At 51.1% G+C, this 23,188-nt stretch overlaps 1 protein-coding gene across 1 annotated transcript in view; it reads right to left on the minus strand.

Annotated features, from left to right (window-relative positions):
- Positions 1-2,034: 2,034 nt before the first annotated feature.
- LOC105488344 (aggrecan) overlaps positions 2,035-23,188 on the minus strand; it is a 71,968-nt gene continuing 50,814 nt past the window's right edge. Inside the window, exons 12-19 of the mRNA XM_071100717.1 lie at positions 18,330-22,103; positions 17,326-17,439; positions 8,736-8,849; positions 5,550-5,708; positions 5,025-5,107; positions 4,081-4,225; positions 3,078-3,260; positions 2,035-2,685 (exon numbers count right to left, since the gene is read on the minus strand). Of these exons, the coding sequence (XP_070956818.1) occupies positions 2,609-2,685; positions 3,078-3,260; positions 4,081-4,225; positions 5,025-5,107; positions 5,550-5,708; positions 8,736-8,849; positions 17,326-17,439; positions 18,330-22,103 (4,649 nt within the window). The 3' untranslated portion in view covers positions 2,035-2,608. The remainder of the gene's footprint in view (positions 2,686-3,077; positions 3,261-4,080; positions 4,226-5,024; positions 5,108-5,549; positions 5,709-8,735; positions 8,850-17,325; positions 17,440-18,329; positions 22,104-23,188) is intronic.

Consider the following 23,188-nt stretch of genomic DNA (forward strand, 5'->3'; position numbering starts at 1 on the left):
GGTTCTAGCCTCGCCTGCTCAATGGTTCACCCGGTCCTGGGTGCTGGCCTAGTGGCAGAGGACCTGGCTTGTGTCTTCACCATCCCCACCCCTTGGCAGTGTGTCTGTGTGAGGCCCAGCAGAAGAGTCAGAGGTGCCTCTCAGAAGACAGAGGAAGCTGTGGCCCTCCAGAGGACCTCAGAGGCCGGGGATCTAGGGGCCAGTGCTCCGTGTGCCTCACCCTTTGCCACCCACTCCCACCCTCGCCTCAGGGAACTTGTTGCCTTGCGCAGGAACGCCTCTGCCACTCACCAACCAATTATTCATTCAATCAGTTCTTCCCTTAGCTCAGTGCTCCTCATAATGTGGTTCACAGCATCAGCATCACTGGGATCTTGTTAGAAGTGCAAATTCCTGGGCCCCACCAGAGACCTGCTGAGTCAGAAAGTCTGGGGTGTGGACCTACACCCTCTGTCGTCACCAAGCCCTTTAGGTGATTCTGATGCATGCTTAAGTTTGAAAACCACTGACAGTTGCATCACCAACTAATCAGTTCATTAATAGTTAGTTAAGTAATGATTGAGCGCCTACTATGTAACCAGTGCTGTACACTCTACTTTGGCCCACTGTTCTTTCTAGAGGTAGAGGTACAAGTATATATCTACGAACAAACAACTGTACAACGCCCATACCTGAAAAGATACCAGGACCCAGGAACTCACACTGGCATGCATGAACCAACACATACATTCACAAAGGCTCAATGGCATGTCCAGCGACTGTGATGAGGGAGGCGTCTGAGGAGGTGGCACTGGTAGAAGGACATTGCCTGGCAAGCATGTGCAGGCTCAACTCTCAAGGTTTGTTGGGGGAATCCATAAGCAATTGGAATTGTTTTCATTGCTTTTCTACAATGTACTTTTTCTGAGACAAAGTCTTGCTCTGTTGGTTGGCTGGAGTGCAGTGATGCAATCTTGGCTTACGGCTCACTGCAACCTCCACCTCCCAGGTTCAAGCAACTCTCCTGCCTCAGCCTCCTGAGTAGCTGGGATTACAGGTGCATGCCACCATGCCTAGCCAATTTTTGTATTTTTTTAGTAGAGACAGGGTTTCACCATGTTGGCCAGGCTAGTCTTGAACTTCTGACCTTGTGATCCACCGGCCTTGGCCTCCCATAGTGCTGGGATTCCAGGCGTGAGCCACTGTGCCTGGCCTCTATAGCGTACTTAAGGGCAGAATGCCCAGACCTTTTTGCTAGTAGCTGGCCAGCAGTTTACCCTGCAAATGTGTAAGCAAGATTCACTGTTCCCAGACTGTTTGCAGTTTGTTTTTCCCTTCCCTTCTTATAAATCCTGATTTTTGTCTCTGTTCTTGGACTCAGTCTACCAACCTACCAGAGCAGTGTGATCACAAAGAACCAAAGCACGCAAGGTGACCAGATGTCTTGCTTGAGTTGTTCTTTGGCAGTGCCCACTTGTAAATCCATATGGTACCCACTGACTGACACATGTCACACATATCACATGTGCTTACATGCAGATCATCTACCAAACACATTAGCACCCTAGGAAAAATAAAGCACAACAGATGTGACTGTCCCAGGTGCTCTGAACAGACCAGAGTCACAGAGTCACACCAATTTGAGATCATTTGATCAAAATCTGTCTCCACTGCCACCATTCCTAAGAGCCCCTTTGGGGGACTCTGGGTCATGATTGCCTTCTTCTTAAATTAAAAAAGGGAAAAGAAAAGAGATAGATCTCTTCCAAGGTCTTTATTATTATTATAATATCATAATCTTCAGTTTTCAAAAATATAAATAGGTGCACGGAACCCTGGTGCCTGCACGGTCCCGGGGGTGGGGGTGGGGAGGGGAGAAGGTTGGGTGGCACCCCCACTGGGCAGGAAGTGCCCCCAGCAGCCCTGCCGAGTTGCCACCTGCTAGGGTGGCAGACCCAGATGAGAGAGAGGACACTGGAAGAGGGACCCTTGGAGGGAACCCAACCCCCGGGCAGTGGAAGGTCCCTCAGATGGCTCTCCCCCGCCGGCTTACCCTCGGCAGGAGGCAGGAACCCGCCCCTCTCCCCCAAGGCTTCTCCCTCATATAGATGGTGCAGCCCTCCTGGCTCCTTCTCATCCAATACATTCAGCTGCAGTTCGGAGTTCTTCATGCTGTCAGGCCTCTGCCCCTTCCAGCTCCTTTGGAGCCCTCCTCCCTCCTCCCTAGCTCTCCCTGGAGGTGAAATAACCAACGATTGCACTGCTCTTGGATAAAGTCAGGAAACAAAAATAATCTTCTTTATTTAACTTAACCCCTCCCCTTCTCCCCCTGTCCCTGCACTGGTCCCTGGAAAGGCACGATGGGAGATTGAAGAAATGTCTCTAAACTCAGTCCACGGGTTATAATAAGTTTGCTTTGCTTTGGCATTCGGCGGACAAATTAGATGCGGTTTTGCTGATTTGGAGGGGTGAGTGGGTGCATACACAATGTGGGATTTATTTTTTTCCTTCTTTAATGGGATTCCTTATTGACAAAAAGCGACAAGAAGAGGACACCATCTGGGTGGGATGCACGTCAGCCTGGCAGGCTCCTGGGCTCAGCGTCCTGGGTGCGTCCTGGAAGCTCTTCTCAGTGGGCCGTGCTGGGGCGGCTCCTCCGAGGGTGCCGTGAGCTCCGCTTCTGTAGTCTGCGTTTGTAGGCGGTGGCTAGGGCGAAAGGGAGATGGAAAAATATCAGTGGGCCTGGAAAGAAAGTGGGGCGAGCCTAGGCTCTCCCCAGACTATCCTCTCTCCCTTGTGGAAACCAGGGACTCAGCGAGGCACCTGAGGCTTTATCAGCTTTCCTGATTTTGAGTTTTCTTGGACTTTCTCCCTTTTTCTCCTTCATCCTCTCAGTGAAAGTGAGCCCTCTCCTGGGACAAGTACGTGGCCCTTCTAGGGGCAGTGATCAGCTATTTGTGACTGAGCAGCCCCCTGACCTCCCCTCCCTTGCTCAACCCTGTGGATGGTGCAGGGTCCCCAGGAGCGGGGACAGGGGGAAGGCTGTGCGGGCAGAATCTAACCCTGTGCTCAGTGAGGGTGGCCGGGGTGATGCTTACCATCTGTGCAGGTGATCCGAGGCTCCTCCCAGTGCCCGCTGGGTTGGCACCGGATGGTGGGCACGTGGCGCTGGACAAACCCCTCTGTGCACTGGTACCGCACCAGGGAATTGATCTCATACCGGTCCTTCTTCTGCCCGAAGGTCCTGGCATGCTGCACCATAGGGGGCTCTCCACAGGCCACTGGGGGGCAAACACCCTTTATAAAGGGTCTCATAGGGTCTCCTGGGATGACCTAAACTGGCTGTGACCCGAGGCACTGTGGGGGACACAGCCTCAACACCTGACAGTGAGCCCTGGATGTTTTCATATAGCGCTAGGAATCTAGAAGCTGCTGGCTCTAACATCTGGGTTCCTCAACAACTTAGAACAGCAGGAAGGGAATACAAACGGGGTGGTCTTTAAAGGGATGAAGAGAAGATGAAAGGGAGGTAGAAAGGTGTGGAGGGCGAGAGCCAGGCAGACTTAGGCTTCTTGATGAAAACATCCAGTTCAGGGTAAAATGAGACCAAAAGGAGGCCTGGGGGATGCAAGGTGATGAGCAGGGGCAGTGGGGCGCATCCTACCAGCACCTCAATGTCCACAGACTGAAAGCCAAGGGATTGAGGCCTGACAACTATGACTCTGTGATTGATGGCCTTGGGAAATCCAAAGACAGGGAGGCTCCCCACCTCAAGCAGAGTTGCCCTTGTGGGTAACTCTGCTGCTATCCAAGGAACTGTGTGGAGTGTGGAGTGGGGGTCCTGTCTTCTAGCCTGTGACCTTCATGTGCTCGTTGTCCCTGCAAATGGTCCCTGGCAGCAAGCTTGCCCTTGTCATTGGCCCTGGGATGCTGGTGCTAGGAGGGACCCCCAGGTCAGCTCCAATCTGCTTTTTGGACAGGTGAGGAGACACCAGCAGCCAGGAGACAAGGGACTCACCCCAGGCCACACAGCAAGAGCCTCACCTGTAGCTGGAGGTCTTGATCCTATCCTCCCCAGACCCCTCCCAGGCCCCAGCTTACCTGTGCCCTTTTTACACGTGAAGGGGAGGTGGTAATTGCAGGGAACATCATTCCACTCGCCCTTCTCGTGCCAGATCATCACCACACAGTCCTCTCCGGCGGCAAAGAAGTTGTCAGGCTGGTTGGGGCGCCAGTTCTCAAATTGCTGTGGGTGGGAGTGGGGAAGGAGTAAGGAGGGGGCAGGACAGTGTGGGTTGGCCTGCTCCGACTGTCTTCCCCATGGAGCCTCTTCATCGTCTCCTTTCTCTTTTAGCCCCAACTTCAGGCTCATCTAATAGCAGCACAAAGGCTGCTGGGAGTCTGGTCAGGGCTGTTCTAGGGGCCATGGAACCCGGTGGCTCCCTAGAGAATCAGTCACACAGCCTGACTCGGGTCCTTCTCAGGAGCTCAGAACCCCCAGGACTCACAGGCCTGTACATGAGCTGATTCCACTCCTCTTATCCAGAAGGGCCAACCAGGGCTGACCACATTGGGTAGGGATGGATGGTAGGAACATGGCTCTTAAGTCTGGCCTCTGCCTACCAGGAAGTCCTCCCAAGGCTTATCCTTCCAGCTTTGCTTCAGGACAAAGAGAATCACTGGGTGCCTGTACCATTCACTTGGCATCTATGTTGCTTTCTGTCTGTCTCCTTGAGTAGACTCGAGTCCAATATGGGCAAGAAACCTCTCTAAAGCTTCCGTGTACTCCTCATGGTGGTGGCTATTATTCCTTCATCTCCTTCCCGGCTCCTTCCCTTGCCTCATGCCGTCATTGGCTCAATCTGTCCAGCCCCGGGCTGGGTTCCAGAGGCAGAGATGAAGGAGACAATCCCTGCCCTCAAGGGCTCCCCGTCTAACAGCCGGTCAGTGAGTGTCTGCATGGGGTTTGAATGCATCTCTCTCCAGGGGTCTTTATCCCACACCCTGTCCTCTGGGTCACCAGCTGTGCCTACAGCAGAACTCACCATGGGGTGTCCATCTGACCAGCGGAAGTCCCCTTCGATGGTCCTGTCGTTCAGGCCGATCCACTGGTAGTCTTGGGCATTGTCTGGGGAAAGGGTGAGGGTGTCAGGCCTCACACTCGACACGCTGGGGTGTCTGAGAAACTTGAGCTCATGGAGGCAGAGGGGATGGAGGAGGGAAGGAGGTAGGTGGGCTCCTAGGAGCAAGCCACCTGCTTCTCAGGTCCTCACAAGGGGCTCAGCATGTGCATGCTCGGAGTGCACTTTGGGCCACCTCTCTAAGCTGGCATGGACAGGTGACAGCCACAGCTTAGTTTTGGGCTGACTCTGGCTGGCATTGGGTCTGCCCTGGGTGCAGCCAGAGCTACTGGCCCCAAAGACTGCTGTCTTCTCTCTGAGAGCTCAGACCTCCCCCAGGTCCCTGTCCTGCAGTCTCACGAGGCCCAAGTCTGCTGCCTTCTGAAAGGTGAGGCCCTTTGCCTACACCGCCACTCTCCTCTCAGGCTCCAGAGGCCCTGCTGCACTCACTGTTGACAAATTCCTGCTCCTCGGGGGTGACGATGCTGCTCAGGTGTGACTGCTGCTCCCGACACCGGCGCTCAGCATCCACCCAGGTCTCGCGGTCTGGGAAGTGGCGGTAACAGTGGCCCTGGTACTTGGTCCAGCCCTCTTCACATACCTCCTGGTCTGCAACACAGGTCAGAGGCTTGAAGGGAGGGGCAGAGGCCACCAGAGGATGGCAGATGCTGCTAGTCTTGTGGCATAGGTTCCTGCATTCACCCCACCTTCAATGCTGTGCCCTCAAGGGAAGGGAGAGGCACAGCTGGAGGGGGTTCAGGTTGGAAACTGGTCTGGTCCCTGGGAGCCTCTGCACATGCTTCCACTCTGGAAAATGCCAGGGGCCCTTTCCTTCCCTGATGCCACGCCCTCCCTGCTCACCCTCTCCCAAGCTTTCCTCCTCTTGATGCCTGCTCTGGTGGGCCAGCAGAGGTCAGCAGGCCAGGTACAAAGAGGTGGGAAGGTGGGAGGTCTTGAGATTTAAGGCAAGATTTGAGGCTCTGAGGGGCTCCAGGGAGAGAGGGAGTGGAGCTGTGGGGAAGTTCGTGGAGGCAACGAGAGCTGGTAGCGCTGGGGCATGGAGCGGAGCTGGCAGCTTCCTCCCTGCAGAACCTCAGTGGGAACAGAGGAGCAGAAATAAGTCTGCTTGGGGTCCAGAGAAGACTCAGAGCTCTAAGGCTGTTGATCAGAGGTGGCTTTAGTTAAGCACACTGTGCCTGCCTCTTGGGGCAGTCAGATAGCCCACTGGGGGTCTGGGATCCAGGGGCCCTGGCTTTTTATTTTGGGGGTGAATGGGAGGCGGGGAGGAACTTCTCTCCTCACAAACCTAAATTTGTAATGGGTTCTCAGTCTGGAGAAGGGGCTGGCTTGGAGTTCTTGGAGCCTGGGGGATAGGCAGAACCGTGCTGAGCTGGCTCACTCAACTTTGAGAGAGCTCATTCTTAGTGTCTCCTCCCAACCTCGCCTTCAGTGACATCATGTTGACAGCTTTAAACTGGCTCTAGTGGAAGCATTTATACCTCAGGAATTGGCAGATGCTACAATCAGGGCTCCCTTCTCCTCTATGAGAGCTGCTTGTTAAACATCTGCCAGCACAGCGTGGGACAGAGTGAATTCCAAGGCCCCCCTTCTTCCTTCTTCCCCTGGGGTCTCCTAGGTGGAGGGCCACGAACCCCTCAGGCTACATGGTGGTCTCCCTGATTGGGTGCCACCATAGTCTGGCTGTCCTGGAATGGAAAGACCAGTACCCGAGCCGAAGGAGTCTTAGGCTGAAGGGGCGGATGCTTGGCAAAGTGGGGGAGAGACAGTTGGGACAGTGGAGGGAGAGCAGAGCAGGGGGGTCAGCAGCCTGAGAAGAAAGAGCAGAGCTGTGGGATGGGCCGTGGAGGCCTCTGGTGCCTCAGCTACGCACGTCTTCCCGAAGGGATGAGGCTGCAGTCGTCTGGAAAGAGGTGGAGAGGCCTCAGAGTAGCTCAGCACTCTGAAGAGGCCAGACATATCATCTTAGAGCTGACTTAGGGGGTCAGTTTTTGGCCCCTTCCATGGCTGAGGGCTGAGCTGGGCAGGCAGCTCTGGGAGGTGGGTATGGGAGGGCAGGGCTGTGCAGGCTGAAGGTTCTTAGGAAGCAGAAATAATTCCAGGGAGGCCGGAAGAGGCAGCAGGGACAGAGCCTGTGGAGTGGTGAGGACTCAGGATTGGAATGGGAGAGGAGATGCAGCCCTGCTTAGCTGGGCCCACAGGCCCAGGGCCAAGCTGGGTGGCTCTGTCACCATCTCTCTTCCCCATCAGGGTACAGAGCCCTATGAGGGTCCTGCCTCATTCCAGCAGAGCACACTTCTCCAGTCTGGAACCAAATGGCTGTTGTCGGCATGGAAGTCTCAGACTCTTCTACTCTGTGGCAAATGTTTTAGTATCATGGGGAGAAAATCCTTGTAGTCTCTGCTTCCATCCCAGCCAAGACCCCATATACCAATTTCTTGGGGTCTTCGGGTGAGGATGGAGGGTGGGAGGCTGCAAGGGAGTAGAAGTGTCCAGGCTTTTTTTCCCAGAAGCCTTAAATTCATCTACCAGTTTGTAACGTTGGCAGTGCCTCAAAGGAGTATGAAACCCAAAACTACCCCTCCCCACACTGCTTAGGACCAAAGGGAGACTTCCCAGGAGTTTCAGCTGCTTTCTGGAAGTTTCTGGGAATCCAACTTGAGAGTTTATTGAAAAGGGTTTTAAGCCCCTACATACTTCCAGTTCTCTCTGGGCCATTGAGACAAGCATCCAAAGGTCCCATCTCCCCTTTTCTGAGCTGGAAAACCCCCGAGATCCAGAAGGCTGGTGGAGAGACTAGGAAGCACCAAAGGTGAGAGAGCTGAGGGCTCAGTTTGTCCCTGGGAGGGTTCCTGGTGCACAGCTCCTTTTGGTAGAAGTGGTGGCCCTGCCTAGGTGCAGAAATGGAGAGGTTGGCAAGGCCCAAGAGAGGTAACTCAGCTTCTTCCCCTTGTAACACAGTTCTGTTCTCTCTGGCCACCCTTTGCCTTGCACAAGGGAGGCAAAAAGGAAGCATAGGCTGGCATGGCATTGCCATGGCAGTTGTCACAATAGTGATGAGAAGAAGGTAACATGCAGTAGTCCTTGCTCATGCATGACTTGAGCATGCTGGTGACATGGGAGATCTCAGGCAGACCAACCACAGCTCTCACCCCAGGAGAAGAGAAAGGCAGCTTGGCCAATGTGGCACAGTGGCTCCCAGAGCCATGAAGGAACCACAGAGCTCCCATGCCCATGACCACACTGAGAAGATCCGTGGCTGTCATCTGGAATGAGAACCAATTACTCCCACCCCATAGCTTCCTTCAAGACAAGTGCTCAGAATTAGCCCTGTCCTCTGAACCATACACCAACCTCAGTGGTGGCATCAGTAGGTCTGGAAGCCCTGGAAAAAGTCAGATCAGCCAGTGCTCCAGAAAAGGGTTTTCAAGGAGGAGAGCAAGAAAAAGAGTGGGAATCAGTGGGGCAGACTTTTCAGTTGTTGTCCCTGAAATGGCTCTCCAGATGGACCTTGGGGGCCCCAGCCAGGGCCTGGAGCCTATCATTAGGAGGGAAAGGTAAGGGAGGAGGAGTGGGTGCAGCAGTTAGTAACATTAGCTGAAGCCGAGACGGCCCTACCGATCTCACACAGGTCCCCTCCGTAGCTGGGAAGGCATAAGCATGTGAAAGAGTCGATGGCATCCACGCAGGTGGCTCCATTCAGACAAGGGCTTGAGAGGCACTCATCAATGTCTGCAAGAAACCAAGGGCCACCATTAGGACTCCTGCCGGCAACTCCAGCCTCACAAGCACTGTGGCCTCCTTTTGAGTGGCCAGTCCTCCTGCTCTCCAGACCCCTGGGAGGGAACAGGCTGGTTTTCCTAAGAACTGTTGCTGCTGCTGCTGCTGCTGCCATCTTGGAGTGCTGAAGCAAAGATCCAGACAAGGGTTTTCTTGGGCATGTGTGATTCTTGATTGTTAAACTTGGAGCACTGGAGCCAAATTTCCCAGTGGTTTGAAGAGATCTGATATGTCTAAAGCCAATTGCCTTTTGTGACAGTGAACATAGAGTTCCTCCAAGATGCCTTCTCTTGTGAATATTTTGAAAGACCATGGATTCTGAAGTGGTTACGAACATGGTGGTGAGCAAGGAAACTGAAGTCAAGTTCTTGAAGTTTGGTTAGAAGTCTTTCTTTTCCTGGCTTCCTTTGTAGTTATAACCCAGAGAAAGAGGGCAAGGCTGTGTGGGGCTAGAATGAATGACCTCGAAATGGTCTGAAGAGTGTAGATCCACATGAAAATGGCAGCATGGGATGTTCGCGTGAGACTCATCAGACTTCTAGGGCTGCAGATATCTTCTTTGTCTTCAGTAGATATGATTTTAGAATGTCTTGTGAAAATGAAGCCTGAATCTTTCTCTCGGGAGAAGGATGGAAACCCTGTCCAACATTTCCCCATATAATCTCCTTTCAGCTTAAGGGCCCAGATGGTGGCTATCTCCAGGGAGACACAATTTCCAGATGGACTCCATCCTGGCCAGTGGGAGACAAGCGTTTGGAGCTACAGAGGTGGTTAGCAAGTGGCCGCACAACAGCACTGGCACCAGTCTGGGATACAGGCACATCCCCATCCTCTGCCTCTTTTCAGATAGGCTCTTCTTCTCTTCTGTTCTTCTGGTCCTGAGATATCCTTTCTGATCAAACTTCTTTGTGGTACTTGAATTGGTAAGTCATTGGCCATTGCCTCAAATTTTCACGAATTAGTCAAGGTGAGAGCTAAATCTCCTCATCTGGTCTTTCTGCATCTTTCTGAGAAACCAGAGACCTGGGGGATCTCTTCTGCCTTCTTTGTATTTGTACTTCAAAGGTTTCTGCTGTTTTATCCCCCCACTTCATTTCCTCCCCTGGGAACATGATAAATAGTATTATGAAGCTCCTCTTGCCAGGAGATCAGTAAAATTCTGCAATGAGTGGGTTTTTCCACTGGCTATGGGGCACCATGACATGTTGTTTGAAGATACTGAGCCTCAGTATGTGCACCTGTGTTCACACAACCTTCCAGATCCAGCGACAAGTCTGTAGGTGGGCTCTGCAGGACAGGCAAGCCCTGTGGTGGGAATAGGATCTCAGAGTCCTAAACATGTGCCAGGACTTAGTTCTTGCCTCTCATTAGAGCAGATCAGACCTTAAAGTCAACCTTCTGATGAGATGGTAAAGGCACTTTCCTCTGAGTCCTTACGCTGGTGCATAGTAGATATCTTCTAGGCCAGAGGCAGATTTGTGCAACAGGTGGCCTGAAAATCCCCAGCTCTCAGGCATCTTGCTCATCCCACAAAGCTCCTAATCTCCAGTTGTCAGGCATCTCTTTCTTCCCACGAAGTCTTTAACTTCATCTCAAGGAGTGCACACCATGGACTAGAACCAACAGTTCCAAGTTGGAACTGTTCCAAGCAAACCCAAAATGCATGGAGGAACAGACTGAAATCCCAGCATGCACTTGGATTCCCAGCATGCCCCAGGATTCCCAGCAGCAGCAGTAGCAGCAATAGGTCAGGCCAGTCGGCAGGGCAGAAGCTGGGGGCGGCTCTCCTGCATGTTCTGTTTTGTCCATTAGCATCATTATGGGAGATGGGAAGCACTGGGCAAGGGGAATTAAGCAAATGTAGGTGCTAAAGCAGTTGTACAGAGCAGGGAACAGGAGTGGCCTCTGGGGAGAAGAGCAAAACATCAACACTGGGGTCTCTGGCAGCCCATGGGAGAAAGGGCGGGAAAGGAGAGATGCCCCAGTGGAGGGGCATCCAGTTGTCCCAGAGGCTGATTGCACAAAACCTGCTCCCAGGCTGCCCGAGTCGGGGTGAGGGGTAGCGTTGCTTTCTTTGTGTTTGACCAGGGCACAAAATCTGAGAAGGCTGCGGGGACTGAAGGAACAAATTCCGGGGCTCAGAATTTTTTTTTCAGGGACCTGGATTTACAGATGAGGAGGGAAAGAAGGACCACAATCCTGAAAATCAGAAAACCTGTGTTTGCCATCAGGGTAGTCTGGAGAGGCTGAGTCAGTATCTTCAGCAGTGGGCAGAAGGCCAGGTGTCTGGCGTGGGGCTTTCTTACTAGCTATTTTGGCCTGTGGTGCCTCATCTCCTCTTGCTCTGGCTATAAGAGCCATTCTGGCCCTGCATGGCCCACCTCTTTCCGAGAAGGGCAATTAGGACGTCTTGTGGCTTCTGGAACTGGTAGAGGAGTTGGGCTGGGCCCTGCTGTGAATGCAGTGAGGGATCCCAGATAAGGAGCTTGCAAGGGGAGGGAGGGAAGGGCTTTGGGCAATGGGCAGGCTTCACAAAGAAAGAGAGGAAAGGGAGGAAACCAGTAACTCTCAAGAACCTCCTGTGAGCCAAGTGCTGACTCACACATGTTCTCCTTCATTATCCTTCCAATGGCCAGGTGGCAAGACATCACTATGCCATTTACAGGTGAGAAAAGGTGAATTCTTTAACATGTTTGAGATGTAAAAACAAAACAGAAAAAGAAAGAACAGAAAGAAAACAAGTGAGGTGACTTGCCCAATCTGGGTGTTGGGGAGACAGAGCGGAAGAGATGGAGGAGTCAGGAAATGAGACTGGAAGTTGGCTTCTGCCCCACGTGGAGGGAGAAAGACACTGGAGTCCTGGACTGTCCGCACCTCCTTACCACTGCTGCTACAGCAACCCAGGGCTCACCCATCATCACTGAGCAGGGACTCTGGGGAGCATCAGGATTCTCAGGGTCCTCTTCCCACTACTATAACCAAAAGGGCTGGTTTGTTCCTGAACAAGGCCCTCCAGCAATATCTCTAACTTGGGAGAGAAAATAACTGAAAACCCCTGATAAAGCCTAGGAGGGTAGAGATAGTTGCAAAGCATCACGTGGTTGTCTGAACTGGAGACCTCAGGCCTCTACCTTGAACAGATCTTGTCCAGCTTTTGCCTAGATCAGAGCCCAGGACCTCCAAGTGAGTGAGAGTTTATTTGCTCATAAAAAATGCTGAATGAAGAGCGATGCAGGTGCTTTTACTCAAATGATACTCAACTAAAAGGGTTGCCACTCATAAAGACTACAATATGAATAGAACTCCTCAAGTTGTTTAGTGCACACTTGTGCAGCTGTATGGGGTGACTCTGGACATAACTTTCCTGGGCAAGGATGGGGGAAACCTCTCAAGAAACACAGATAAAATTTCTCAATTCAATGGATGCTCTGCATGCTGCAAAGACCTGGGATCAGTCAAGATGAACAGACCTGAGTCTGCCTTTCTGGTTGTCTGTTACACAAGTGAGAGAAGGATTAGAAAAGCATATTTATAAGCCCTAATTTGGTTTTAAGATAAAATAATTAAATTAAAAAGTATAGGTCGGGTGCTGTGGCTCACACTTGTAATCCTAGCACTTTGGGAGGCCGAGGTGGGTGGATCGCAAGGTCAGGAGTTCAAGACCAGCCTGACCAACATAGTGAAACCCTGTCTCTACTAAATATTCAAAAAATTAGCCAGGCGTGGTGGCGGGTGCCTGTAATCCCAGCTACTCAGGAGGCTGAGGCAGGAGAATCACTTGAACCCTGGAGGCAGAGGTTGCAGTGAGGGGAGATCGTGCCACTGCACTCCAGCCTGGGTGACAGTGCAGGACTCTGTCTTTAAAAAAAAAAAAAAAAAAAAAAAGACCGGGCGCGGTGGCTCATGCCTGTAATCCCAGCACTTCGTCTGCTGAGGCAGACGGATCACGAGGTCAGGAGATGGAGACCATCCTGGCTAACACGGTGAGATCCCGTCTCTACTAAAAATCCAAAAAAAATTAGCCAGGCATGGTGGCGGGTGCCTGTGGTCCCAGCTACTTGGGAGGCTGAGGCAGGAGAATGGCATGAACCTGGGAGGCGGAGCTTGCAATGAGCCAAGATCACGCCACTGTACTCCAGTCTGGGTGACAGAGCGAGACTCCATCTCAAAAAAAAAAAAAAAGATTATAATGTATGTTATCATTATTTATACTGTTTCAAATCTTTTGTATTTTTTTTTTTTTTTTTTTTTTTGAGGCGGAGTCTCGCTCTGTCGCCCAGGCTGGAGTGCAGTGGCCGGATCTCAGCTCACTGCAAGCTCCGCCTCCCGGGTTCACGCCATTCTCCGGCCTCAGCCTCCCGAGTAGCTGGGACTACAGGCGCCCGCCACTTCGCCCGGCTAGTTTTTTGTATTTCTTAATAGAGACGGGGTTTCACCGTGTTAGTCAGGATGGTTTCGATCTCCTGACCTCGTGATCCGCCCGTCTCGGCCTCCCAAAGTGCTGGGATTACAGGCTTGAGCCACCACGCCCGGCCAAATCTTTTGTATTTTAAAGGTTAATCTTGAATATAACTTTAATATCTTGCTTTTTTTTTTTTTTTTTTTTTTGAGACAAGGGTCTCACTGTGTCACCCAGGCTGGAGTGCAGTGGCACGACCATGGCTCACTGCAGTCTCGACATCCTGGGCTCAAGTGATCCTCCCACCTTAGCTTCCCAAGTAGCTGGGACAAAAGTTCTGGGATTACAGGTGTGCACCACTGTGCCCAACAATATCCTGCTTCTTAAATCAATTAGTTGCCTATTAAAATCTGCCCAGGAACTTTTTGGTTAAGTCAAGAAGGTATACTTTATATTTTCACTTGCAACCCTGTATTTTCATTTGCTTTGAAAACATTTCTTTCCCAGGGATAAAGGTTTCACTGAAATTCAAACATCTCTCCTAGACGAAGAGAGAGTATAAGGTCATAGATCAGAGCTTCAAACCTAGAAAGTGAAAAATAGCAGCAAGATAGGAAGGAGACTGATTAAGTTTAAGGTCATGTCCTCCTAACAGAGGAGATAGGAGAAGTCCGGATAGCACCAGTGCTGACTAGAAATTGGATGTGAGATCTGGTTAGAACAGTATTTTTCAACCTTGGCTGGCACATTAGAATTACTGGAGTAGTTTTAAAAAATATTCTTATTTAAAGATTTTTTAAAAATACCAGTGCTGAAGTTCCTCTTTAGACCAATTGAATCAGACTGTCTCAGAGGCGGCCCAGGTTTGATGCTTTTTAAAAGCACCCTAGGTGATTCTAAGCTGCAGCCAGGATAGAAACCTGAGTCTGAAGCCTAATTCCCATGGCTGCTGTCAGTAATGGAAGTGGGGAAAGACGCTGCTGTTTTGAAGTGGGTCAGAATAGAATAGTCTTGCTTTTAATTGCTAAATAATGAGTATTCATTAAATGGATCTTGACTTTTTTTTTTTTTTTTTAATAGAGATTCGGTTTCACTATGTTGCCCAGGCTGGTCTCAAACTCCTGAGCTCAAGAGATCCGCCCACTTCAGCCTTCCAAAGTGCTCAGATTACAGGTGTGAGCCACCACACCCAACCTAGATCTTAATTTGAAGTCAAAAGTACTGATTGATAAAAGTGCTTATCAGTTATCAATCAGTAACTTATAACTTATGAATAACTTATTTATGGAAGACTGACTAAACAAGATGACAGTAATTGTCAATTTTTTTTTAAGGGCTAAATACAGCTTCCGACCCCCTTGACCAGGTGGAAGTTTTCCCTGAGGATTCAAATATTAGTGCAGGAATCATGCTGCATTTTACTCCCTATGGTTCCCCGAGGATACTGATCCTTTTTTTTTTTTTTTTTTTTTTTGAGACGGAGTGTCACTCTGTCACCCAGCCTGGAGTGCAGTGCAACAATCTCAGCTCACTCAACCTCCGCCTCCTGGGTTCAAGAAGTTCTCCTGCCTCAGCCTCCTGAGTAGCTGGGACTACAGGCGTGTACCACCACACCCAGCTAATTTTTGTATTTTTAGTAGAGATGGGGTTTCACCATATTGGTCAGGCTGGTTTCGAACTCCTGACCTCAGGCAATCCACCTGCCTTGGCCTTCCAAAGTGCTGGGATTATAGGCATGAGCCATTGCACCTGGCCCATCCGTGGTCTTTTTAACAACCTGTGGTTCCTGGTTCTGGTGCAAGACAATGGTGGGTCACCCGTGGAGACTGGCCACTATCTGCAGTCCTTCTGGAAGCACTTGAACCTTGAGCTAAGTTGAACAGGAGTGACCTGGGACCCCAAGGTACAGTCATGGGAAAAGAGACCCAGGTTTTATGCTGGTCTGATCCCCACCACTCACTCTTTGGACATGCTAAAGCTTCTCTGAGCCAGTAGAATGAGAGATGGGGAAAGGGAAGCAATTTTTATTAAATGCCTCTTCTGACCAGATGCTGTACGTGGGTGATCTTCACCCTCACAGCAGCAGTTCTCAGCCCTGGCTGCACATTGGAGTAGCCTGGGAGTTTTAAAAAGCCTCAATGCCAAGGCCACAGAACCACTTCAATCACAGTCTGTGGGGGTATATCTCAAGCATCATAATTTTTCAAAGCTGAGAACCATTACCATCAATCCCTGTTTACAAATGAGGAAAATGAAGGCTGGGCTGTAAGTCTTAAATCTGACCACCTCGGATTCCTTAGCTCCTCCGCAGTCTGGCTCCCCTGAAGTCCAGCTTTAGTTTTTTGAGACCAGCAACTGGTTGTTATGTTCAAGAGGGAGTTTCTTATTTAGCCAAGTGTGTTAAACACATGAATTAAGGTATTGGTTCTTGATTCGATCCACTTACTCAGTATAGTTAGGCAAATTACTTAACTCCTCTGTGTTCCAGTCTCAAATGGGGGTAGTTACCAAGCTGCTTACAGAGCCGTCTGGGGAGAAATCGTGGGAACAAAAGCTCTTTGGAAATATACATGATCACAGAAACACTGTCCTTACAGCAGAACAGTTACGGCCCACTGACACTTACTTCTACTAATTTCAGGGCTGTCAAGAACATAAGCCTTGCTTTGACTTCTGATGCTAGTGTCAGATTTTTGCCTCAAGTATCAGGTTGAGAAGGATTTGCCAAGAGTGGAGTTACCCATCAGGGGTGAGTGATGGTGGGGTGCAGCTACTGTCCCTGGGGTCACTATAGCCCAGTGGAACTGCTGCCCCCTTCTGCAGTAAGCCCGGGACCTTCCCTGGATAACCCACCCTCTCTGTCCTTGGAGCCCACACGTTGGGGAAAGAGTGAATGAATATCTACCCTAATGCTTGTTTATATGTACATATATAGTTACTGCATATGTACCAGGTATACAGCATGTTTATATGATATATAATAATATATAACGATGTATTAATTTGCATGTATATTAATATATATAGACACAGAATTCTTCTCTGTGTTTGATGTAAAGGCTATCGAAGGATAATTGCCTGACATGAAGTTTACCTGGAAGTGATTGTTTTTTCCCCAGGATTCATTTTTTCAGTTTTGCACATGTCCCAGGGGTGACCCCTTTTATGAAAGGCCCTAGGTCTCTGATTCTTGACTTAGGAGGGAGGCTGGGGATAAGGGCACTGGGGCAGTGGGAGAACTAATGAAAGAATATGAGCTTGGTGATAACTGGGCATTTCTTTCCTCAAGGGTGGTGATGTTGATGAGATGTCCTCATGACCACGGGCCTCCCGTGTGTCCATGGAACAACAGGTAGATTCTAACCATCTCCTTCCGGGGTCCACCTCAGATCAGAGGGTCTCCAGGTCTCCACCCATCCCACAGGCTGCTTCACCCATGGCTAAGGACAAACAGGCTCATGGTGGGTGCCTGGGCAGATGCGCTGCTGGGTTACAGCTGCCCTACAGTCACGAATCCCTGTGCTGGGTGATTAGCACTGTTTGTGTCATATCCTTCAAGGCAAGAAGGGGACCCAAACCCCATGCAGACCTAAGCATGGAGGCAAGTTGGTGGGGTTCACTCTGCATGATACAAGACGGTCCCACTCAGAGACTCCTCACAGGAGCGGAGAGGTGTTACCCTCTGTATTTAATACTCACCCCATGCTCAATATTTCTTTGAAGTCTCATCTCCAAAATTCAAGCACATTTTTCATTCTACTCCTACAATAGTCATTGGCTTGATACAAAAATACTTACCAACTTAATTACTTGACTCTTTTCTCCTAAATCTAGACATTTGAGAAAGCTGAGCCATGTCTGTCCTGTGGTTTCTACCCCTGATATGTCATCATGCAACTCCTTCCCAGCCCGAGAAGCCTGAGCCTCAGTGGACCTTGGTTGCCTCCCCCTGCCTGGGGACCCTTTGGGGGATGAAGGCGTCTGTCCAGCACCTCCGCCCGCACTCTCCACGGCCAGTGAGGGCCTTACCTATGTTACAGTGCTCGCCAGTGTAGCCAGGGGGGCACAGGCATATGACATGACCCTCTGTCTCCTTGCAGGTCCCAGCGCCACAGGGCTCCTCTGCACAGGACCTGGTGGGGGCTGCAACCCCCAGGGGAGAGGTTGAGCATCAAGAAAATAGTCACCTGGCTACCATGGCCCCCAAGACCTCAAAGTTGGGGCATGAGGTCCCTGAAGTCCACGAGGCTGGCTTTGGGTCAGCACTTTTCCGGGGCCTGTGTCCCTCCTGGGCACCTGACCCACAGCATCGGGGGGAACTCTCCAGCTGTGAAAGCTCTCTCAGCACAAAGGAAGGTACAAGGGACCCCAGAGCAAAAAAAACAAAGGAAAATCAGCTATGAGTGCCCACTGCCCGGCATACGGGGTTATGTCACAGTGAGACAATCATGACAGTACAGGAGCCCCTTTGTACAGGGATGGGGTTGGGGATGCAGAATCTAAAGCCAGATAGCCAAATGACATTTCATAGTTCCTTAAATTGTGCAGGTTTTAACCCTGCACAAAATAAATATTCAGCCACAAACACCATCAACAGATTTACTCTCTCATCTCACACTCACTCCGGGGCAGGGTGCATGAGCAGAATTTCTAGCACTAGCTAAACAGTCATCCTTCTCTCCCTGTGCCAAGTACAGATAGTTGAATTCACATGTGAAAACTCATGGACTGTAACTCTGCTGTACCAATAGCATCACTAATCTTTGTAAGTGTGCACTGTATGCAGAGTGTGATGCTAAGTGCTTGCTTTATCTATGTTTCTGTTCTGCTTAATCTTCCCTGGTATAGTATTATCCTACTCTTGTTACAGATGAGGCTCAGAGAGGTGAAGACTATTGCCTGAGGCTGCACAGCTAACCTGTGGTGGAGCTATTCTTGGAACCTTAAAGCTACGCTCTCTCCTTCTGTGCTACAGTAGCCTACAGTGTGAACTACCCAAGCACATTTAAAGGGGGAAAAAATTCCAACAATACCTGCAACAGTTGACTCTGATTCACCTGTCCATTCTGGAGAAGCTGGGATGGAAGCATCTGTTGGGGAGGTGGCTGTTTCGGCTGTGTGAGTCTCTTCTCCTGAGTACAGGAGGCTTGAGGACTCAGTTTCTAGATGCGCCTCTGCAGGGCGCTGGGTCTGCTGGGTCCACTCAGACTCTGGGATGCTGGTGCTGATGACAACGCCCAGCCCCGAGGTATGACCAGACAAGTCTCCGCTGATTTCAGTCCTGTCTCCAGAAGCCGTGGGAGTGGCTGAAGGCAAGCCTGGTGCCTCTGTCCCCACATCACCGGTGGTGGTAGGTTCTCCACTCACTTCTGGGGAAGCTGACGGCTCGCCTTCTTGAAATGTCAAAGTGCTGCCGCTCACTCCTAGGCCAGAGGATCTCTCAAGGTCAGCTTCATGGAATGCAGAGGTGGTTTCACTCAGATCAGGTGACCCAGAATCTTCTCCGCTGGTCTCAGGGGCAGCAGATGCCCCAACTCCAGCCTCAGGATAGGCGGACGTCTCACTGCTAGATTCTGGGACTGATGACACTTCTACTCCAGACCCAGGGAGCACTGGGGTAGCTCCACTAATGTCCCCAGCTGCGGAGGCTTCTCCACTGGACTCAAAAAGCTGGGGTGTGTGTGTCACAGGAGGCCTTTGGCCAAGTTCCTGAGAAACAGTTGGTTCAGTAACACCCTCCATGAACTCAGAAGTGATTAAAGTAACTTCTGGAAGTCCCGAGGCCTCTCCACTGGTGCCCATGGCTGCAGAGGATTCTCCACTTACATCGGTAGTGCTGGCAAAATCCCCACTAAAATATGGTGTACTTGGTGGCTCTCCACTGGGCTCTACCTGCCCGAACTGCAGCCCGCTTACGTCCAGAAATCCAGAATGGTCCCCAGACATGTCTGGTGCTCCAGAATGAGTACCACTGAGTTCTAAAATGCCAGGAGGCCCTTCTCCTGCCTCTTGGGCTGTTGGAGCCTGGGTTACAGATTCCACCAAAGTTCTATCTACAAGAGAGACAGTGGGGAAACCAGATGGAAGTTCACTGCCATAATATGCTCCCGAGGGCAGGCTGCTCCCAGTCTCAGCTCCAGAGGATTCTCCACTGACCTCAGCTATGCCAATTGGCAGGCCACTGAATTCTGGAGTCTGGGATGTAAACCCACTGGAATCGACTGTTCCAGAAAACTGTCCACTGACATCCACCATCCCAGATCTGCCTGACAGATCTGCCTCTCCGGAAGGGAGGCCACTGAGTTCCACAGACCCTAAGCCTTCTTCTTCTTTAAATGTAGTAGGGGTCACTTCAACCAAACTGGTGTCCACAAATGTAATGCCAGAAGATTCACCGCTGCCACTCGTGGCACCAGAAACCAGGTCAGGGACTCCTGATGTTGCCCCACTGAACCCTGGTAACCCTGAAGGCTGCCCACTGAGATCAGGGACCCCGGATGTTTCTCCACTCAGGTCGGTTATGCCAAAGGGTTGACTACTGCCATAAGGAACCCCAGATGCTTCTCCACTAACACCTGGTTGTCCAGAGGGGAGCCCACTAAGCTCAGTCACTCCAGATGTTTCCCCGCTAGTGTCAGGAAACCCTGATGGCTGCCCACTAACCTCAGAAATTCCAGATGTCCCCCCACTGATGTCAGGAAACCCTGATGGCTGTCCACTGACATCAAAGAGTCCAGGTGTTTCCCTACTGACATCAGGAGACCCAGATGCTTGGCCACTGAGTTCAGTTCCTGAAGGGAGTCCACTAGCTTCCCCACTAATGTCCAGCTCACTGGAGGGCAGCCCAGATATTTCTCCCGCACCACTGATGCCAATGGTTCCCCTCCCTTCCAGTTCACTTGCAGTGGAGGCTGTGACCACTTCCACCAATGTAGAATCCACTAGGGAAACAGTTGGGAATCCAGATGGAAGTCCACTAAAGTCAGGCAGGCCAGAGGGTGGGCCACTTCCAAGGTCCACCCCAGAATACTCGCCACTAAACCCAGAGGGAAGGCCACTTGTTTCTGGAGCTTGCCCACTTCCTAGAGTTCCAGAAGGCAGTTTTCCCAAGTCCAAGTCTCCAGAAGCTGGACCCACCAAGTCTTCTTTTCCAGAAGGCAATCCACTGAGGTCCTCAGCTCCAGAAGCTGAAGTCTCTAGACCCTCCCTTCCAGAAGGAAGTCCACTGAGGTCAGTCCCTACTCCAGAAGCAGAGGTCTCTAGACCTTCTCCTCCAGAAGGAAGTCCACTGAGGTCCCCGACTCCAGAGGCAGAAATCTCTAGAACTTCTCCTCCAGAAGGAAGTCCACTGATGTCCCCTACTCCAGAGGCAGAAGTCTCTAGAACTTCTCCAGAAGGGAGCCTGCTGAGGTCCTCTACTCCAGAAGCAGAGGTCTCTAGACCTTCTCCTGAAGGAAGTTCACTGACATCCTCTATTCCAGAGGCAGTAGTCTCTAGAACTTCTCCAGAAGGAAGCCCGCTGATGTCCTCCACTCCAGAGGTAGAAGTCTCTAGAACTTCTCCTCCAGAGGGAAGTCCACTGAGGTCCTCTACTCCAGAGGTAGAAGTCTCTACAACTTCTCCAGAAGGAAGTCCACTGAGGTCTCCTACTCCAGAGGTAGAAGTCTCTAGAACTTCTCCAGAAGGAAGCCCACCGAGGTCTCCTACTCCAGAGGCAGTAGTCTCTAGAACTTCTCCAGAAGGAAGCCCACTGATGTCCTCTACTCCAGAGGCAGTAGTCTCCAGAACTTCTCCAGAAGGAAGGCCACTGATGTCCTCTACTCCAGAGGCAGTAGTCTCCAGAACTTCTCCAGAAGGAAACCCACTGATGTCCTCTACTCCAGAGGCAGTAGTCTCTAGAACTTCTCCAGAAGGAAGCCCGCTGATGTCCTCTACTCCAGAGGCAGTAGTCTCTAGAACTTCTCCTGCAGAAGGCAGTCCACTAAGGTCCCCTACTCCAGAGGTAGAAGTCTCTAGAACTTCTCCAGAAGGAAGTCCACTGAGGTCTCCTACTCCAGAGGTAGAAGTCTCTAGAACTTCTCCAGAAGGAAGCCCACTGAGGTCTCCTACTCCAGAGGCAGAAGTCTCTAGAACTTCTCCAGAAGGAAGCCCACTGAGGTCTCCTACTCCAGAGGCAGAAGTCTCTAGAACGTCTCCAGAAGGAAGTCCACTGAGGTCCCCAACTTCAGAGGCAGAGCCCTCTAGGATCTCAGCTCCAGAGGGCAGTTCACCAACTGTAGGAGTGCTGGACCACTCAATTCTCTCTTCATCCCCTGAGGCTAGTCCACTGTCCACAGGCAGGCCTGAGCCCACTGTGGAAGTAAGACCACTGGAGTCAAGGTCTCCAGAGGGCAGTCCACTTATCCCGTCCCCTGACAGCTGCCCACTGAAGTCAAGATGTCCTGAAACGTCTCCACTGCCTATGAAGTCACCACTGACATCAGGGGCCCCAGATTCCTCCCCAGAGCCTGGCAGCTCAGTCCAGCTGGGCACTGGGGGTGAAGGTGTATACGGCTCTTCTGAGGCTGATGGCTCCTCTGAGGGGGACGGCTCTACTGAGGGGAATGGCTCCTCCGAGGGGGACGGCTCCACTGAGGGGAACGGCCTCACTGAGGGGAATGGTTCCTCTGAGGGTGATGGCTCCTCCGAGGGGAATGGCACCTCTGGGGGGGATGGTTCCTTTGAGGCAGTAAGCACTTCAGTTGCAGAAGGGCCTTCTGTGATTTCCTCTGGTGCTGTGCCAGTGGGAGGCCAAGTAGGAAGGATCCCTGTAGGAAAGAAGGAAGAAAGATGAGGTGTGAGTTTATTAACTCTGCCCCATTTTAAGCTTATACATAGAATCTAAACTCCATTCTTTCCACAGTAAAATTTTTCTCTCAAGAGCTCAGCAACATGTCCAAATGCTTTCTTTCTTTTTTTTTTTTTTTTTTTTTGAGGTGGAGTCTCACTCTGTCGCCCAGGCTGGAGTGCAGTGGCGCGATCTCGGCTCACTGCAAGCTCCGCCTCCCGGGTTCACGCCATTCTTCTGCCTCAGCCTCCCGAGTAGCTGGGACTACAGGTGCCCGCCACCACGCCCGGCTAATTTTTTGTATTTTTAGTAGAGACGGGGTTTCACTGTGTTAGCCAGGATGGTCTCGATCTCCTGACCTTGTGATCCGCCCGCCTCGGCATCCCAAAGTGCAGGGATTACAGGTGTGAGCCACCATGCCCAGCCCGTCCAAATGCTTTCTAATGGAACTGTGTAAAGTGTCTTGGAAATGAAGAAAGGAAGGAAGGAAGGAAAGAAGGAAGGAAGGAAGGAAAGAAGGAAGGAAGGAAGGAAACAGGAGGATAGGGAGAAAGGAAGGAGGGAGGTAGGGAACCGGGAAGCCCCGCCAACTGCCCACAGGGACATGGGCTACACAGGCTGTACGTTGTGTGAGATGCGGGGGCCACCATCCACACAACCCACTGGATGTGGGGGCCTGGCCACCACTGAAGACCACCAAGGTCATCCTGCAAGTATTTCCACATTACCATCTTATTGATTTGGTCCCATGGTTTTCAAAGCTTGGACTCGCAGCAACAGCATCCTCTGGGAGCTTGATAGAAAAGCAAATTCCTAGACCTCACCCCAGCCCCACTGATTCAGCAACTCTGGGAAGAAGCCCGGCATGCTGTGTTTTAGCAAGCCCTCCCTGTGATGCTGGGACTCTTCAGTGTAAGAACTGTTCATTTTAAGCCATCCTTCTGAGGAAGAAAGGGCCAGGTGGTGATGTTTGTAAACATACAGTGACTTGTTTCCAATTCTGAGAACACTATTATAGACAATTTGAAAAATAGAGAAATGAAAAAAGGAAACCCCAAAATTCTA

This window comes from Macaca nemestrina, chromosome 7 (assembly GCF_043159975.1).
Source record: "Macaca nemestrina isolate mMacNem1 chromosome 7, mMacNem.hap1, whole genome shotgun sequence".
In the NCBI taxonomy this organism is placed as follows: domain Eukaryota; kingdom Metazoa; phylum Chordata; class Mammalia; order Primates; family Cercopithecidae; genus Macaca; species Macaca nemestrina.